At 51.5% G+C, this 4,337-nt stretch overlaps 1 protein-coding gene across 1 annotated transcript; it reads right to left on the bottom strand.

Annotated features, from left to right (window-relative positions):
• On the bottom strand, positions 1–1,171 carry LAJ45_10161 (uncharacterized protein; the record flags this gene model as incomplete). Its single annotated transcript, XM_046119690.1, has 6 exons — positions 1–100; positions 168–238; positions 635–649; positions 726–889; positions 1,033–1,095; positions 1,144–1,171. The coding sequence occupies 6 exons, from the start codon at positions 1,169–1,171 to the stop codon at positions 1–3; spliced, it is 441 nt and encodes a 146-aa protein (XP_045967140.1).
• Positions 1,172–4,337: the final 3,166 nt, after the last annotated feature.

Genomic DNA, 4,337 nt, shown 5'->3' with positions numbered 1-4,337 from the left:
TCAACCCAGGCACCGCATCCGACCTCCAAAGCCAGCATGATGGCTCCCCACTATCAAAACCGACCTCACGACACTCAACAAAGCCCCCACAAGTATATGACTTTGTGTCCTAAATTAGCCTCAAGGAATCAAGTAATAATGCCTCTTTGTTGCGCCGGAATCCTAACCCTGCATCACCTAACCCATATCCCACACTAACGCGCCACCCGCCACCACAATACCACCCGCAAAGCCACCCCTAGCCACCCGCAAAGCCACCATTGTGATTAGTGGGGGAAGAGGAAGGTATCGCTGTTGTGAGTAAACCGGGAGCAATAAATGAGGAGTGGAGGAGCGGAAGGTGTGTTATGTGGCTTTTTGTCTTTGGGGTGCGTCCGGTGTGGGGGTGAGGCGAAGGTAAGCGGCATTAGGGGCGTTGTTTTTTGTAGAGATACGGGTTCTGGAGTGGAATGGGTAGGGGGAGTATGAGGATTGATTTCTGTTGCTGTAAAGCTCGGGATCGTCTTTGGGTCTCGGCGGCCTGCGGTTGGGTTGTGTCGGGGGTCGGTACTGCCGGAATATAGCTGGGGTGCAAGTAGTATATGCCGTTCGGTTCCAGAAGCCAATGTCAATGTCAGCGCCGCACAACGATTACCAAGCCGAACAGATACTAGTACTCCGTTAATCCCGTTATCGTTCTCTACAAGGTTGGCAACATAGGGAGACAGCAGCGACAGAGCGGATACCAGATGACTGCCTAGAACGGGGGTGGTACAAGCTGTCTTTCTCCTGACGTCCGCCTCTAAAACACGGGCTCGGGGTATTGCAGCAGTATTGCGACACCCCCGGAAGGGCGGGACGATGTGGAATTTCGGGTGTCCGCGGTGGTAGTAGCAGATCGGGATTGTAGCTGTAGCGTCAGCACCATCTCTCAGGAGTATACGTTACCGTCGTTGTGCGTGCTATCACAACCCGACGTCCGGTCAACCTTGTAGACCATAGACCCAGTGTTAACAAAATCACCGTCTCCAAATCTCACTCATTCGCCCGTACCAAGCGCCCTGGTGGAGCGCACAAGCTTGCCCGCGGCGGATCTAAAGCTCTTGACGCGTCGCGCTAGTAAGCGATGTTAGCGGGCTCTGGACAAGGTGGGGTAACTGTAACGAGTCGCAGGCCGGGTGCCGGTCTGCATTGTTGCTTGAAAGCTTGAAAGCATGAATGTGGTTTCCTGGTCAAGATACCCGTCTGGCAGCTTGTGATAAACAGTCGTCACCCCGCAACCATTACCCCGCACTAGCTAGTCCTACCGCGGCTTGTTCCGCGTTACACAGCCAGGGTTCAACCACCCTGCGTCCCGGCACCCATGTCCCGAACCGAACCGATCTTCCGCCACTGTTCCCGTCCGTGGTTCATATCCCTGGCGCCGGTGTTAAAATAAGCTTTCAAAGGACCCTGCATGCTCTTCTCCTTGCATGGTCGCAACGAAGGGTGTGCTGCTGGGTACACGCGGCGGGGTAACTTTGAGCGCCGTGCAGTGGTGCCCGGAGTATCGTTGGCTAATCGTGGGGTGATAGACTGACACTCGAAGCGCAACCTTCTTTATCACACCCCCAGAGCATCCAACAAGTGCTAATTCTCCATCGTTCCGTAGAACGTCTACATTGAATTCTGCACCCCCGCCACACCCCTCCTCCCCAAGCCACACCCCAGCGAGGCGCTAGTGGGTAAACCGTGGTCTCGGGGGAATAGTGGCAGGCAGGTTCGGCAGTGTCTATCATATGTCTTCAGCAGTCAGCCTACTCCGGCGATTGATGCATGACCCCCGCCAACCCAACGCCCGTCCCCGTAACATACTCAAATCCCACCACTACCTAGTAATGCGCCCAAAGGGGGGCGGAAGTACTCGCGACCAGCAACAAGAACCCGAAAATGCACGTCCTAATCTGCAATTTCCATTGGAGTAGAAGTCAAAAATACATCAAAGACTTGCAGCTGCATGTTCGGGTTCTTGTTTTTTTTTTTAGATCATAGTTTCATTTATTTCTAGGTACAAGAATATCGCATGGAGCCTAAGCTATGGCGTGAACAACACCTATGTTCGGGTTCTTGTTGCTGGTCGCGAGTATATAATACGGGTAACCATGTATGCATGGTGGTACGACATGTCAACACCCCCGTGCCCGATTACATAACCCGAATATGTGGTCCGTAGAAATGTGTCGCTCGCGGAACTCAACATATAGCGGGTTGGGGCGAGCACCCCGCGTTCGGCTGGATTTGTGTTTCGGCGATGGGGTCCTGAGCTCTGTCTGGGTATAGATGGCCTACGAGGCAATGGGGTATGGCTGCTTTGAAACGCGGCATTCATGTGTTCTTCAAGACTGTTATATCGCCACCCCGGGAACGCTTTACCCTATGCACCCCGCCGACCGGTTCAGCCCGGTGTCGGTCGGTGAAAAAGTCTCAGACCCATCGAAATAGACCGGGGTGGGCGGTATCCGAATGATGGGTTCGTATATATCTCACTATATATAGGGTCATAGGATGATTCTACTACGAAAAGGATGCAAGGCTATCTACTTACACATATCTACGTGACACGTCTAGTTAAGCTAGACTGTGACTACCGTTGCTAAAACTACCTTACGCTTACCCCCGGCGCTGGGAGCGCAAGAAAGACCTAGTCGCCAGAAGAGGGCGGGAACGCATTGGGGTAATCAGCGGTGCTCTTCTGCGGTGCTGTGGCGGTGGCAGAGGAGAGAGTGTGGGCGCAGCCGCTGTAGATTTGTACGCGGTTGGGATTCATGACACGAACGCGCTGATGTGGAAGAAAAAGAGAGAGGTATCACTTGTACTTCGCTTGTCTAGTATTAGGTCCGTGTATTCTTCCACTACTGCTACGAAGCCCTACCCCCTTGACCGGTACCAGCGCGTGTACTCAATACTATCCTTCGCCTACGATGCCAGGCGACATAGATAACGAGAAGTAACAGTCATAGGCTCGCGATCCGAGTTATGGGGACGTATTGTGACACTGTCGGTGTTCCCAGCCTGGTGAGGCTCTCAGAGATGTTGGTATTGCAAGGATGTCTTATCGATAAGCACGTGTACTTGCATGAAATGGGATTTGCTTAAGGTTTAGCGCGAGGCGACCCTTATGTCGATCGCGGGCGAGCTACAATCAACCTCCACCCACAGCACTCACCCATGTAGACTGCACAACCACTACATCTCTAAGATTCTACATGCTCAAAGTCGCCGGTGAATGCGAAGAGGTCAGTCAGGACTACTTTACCCAGCAATGGCGGGCGGATTGCTGGGCGGGATCAAGTCGTAAGGTTATCGGCGCAAAGAAGGCAGCCGATGACTCTGCACAGGCCTAATTAAAAGAGTCTATTCCAGACTCAGAGTGTGTGGTATTTGAAATAAGAATAGAACCGCAGAAGTACTCTGAGCGGTAGCCGCATACGCGTCATCCACTGCACCACCCCCGAAGATGGACGACGCCTCGTTCCCGCCGTCGCACGGTACCGGCACTCACTTCTTGACATTGCATTACCATATCGATCAACACAACTGCCGCAGGCCCGGGATATTTGATTCCTGACGAGTAAGTGTAGCACTTTGCACCAGAACCAGCTGTATATTCGCAACCAGAAAAAACTCAACCGGCGCGGAAGAGCGCTGAGGGCAGCTTCATCTGTATCTTTGAAATTTACTGATTTTCTACAACAAAACCCGCTCGTGAAAACCAAGGTCGGAGAGTGCGGGGAGTTGCTTTAAGATTAAGGCGGGTGAAAGAGTGTGATATGTGGCGCTACGCGCGCCGTTTCCCCAGCGATGGAAGTAGACGATGGTCATGCGAGTGTTCAGACATTTCAATATAACGGCTTGTACAATCTCCCAGCTTTGTCCGGGCGGGTTGTCCGGCCGCCAACCACCCGGTTCTGAAAAAGAAAGACTGTAAGATGGAGTGGTTTATATATGAAATGGCACAACGAAATGTAGGAAAAACGAGTGAAAATAACCATAAACGTAAAACAAGAAACAAACGAAAATAAGACAAGATGTGAAATAGATAACATATAGCTAATCGCCATGAAAAGAAAAAAAGAAAAAAAACATCCAGAAATACGATCGCGAGAGATAACACAAAAATGTGCAATGAGACAAAGGAAATGTAGACCACATTATCATTGTTAAGCAACCAAGCTAGCGATTTTGTTGCCTTAGAATTGGTCTAACCAGCTCACCATATAAATCAATTGGTGCCTGATCAATCTCTTCCAGTCTCGCCGGTAGGAGAACCCTATCCACGACTTCTACCAAGAAAAGGTGGAGGCGCGGGTGAGGAGAAA

The sequence above is a fragment of the Morchella importuna genome (genome assembly GCF_003444635.1).
Source record: "Morchella importuna strain M04M26 chromosome Unknown Morimp01GS042, whole genome shotgun sequence".
NCBI classification, from domain to species: domain Eukaryota; kingdom Fungi; phylum Ascomycota; class Pezizomycetes; order Pezizales; family Morchellaceae; genus Morchella; species Morchella importuna.
This window is presented reverse-complemented; position numbering and strand designations above follow the sequence as displayed.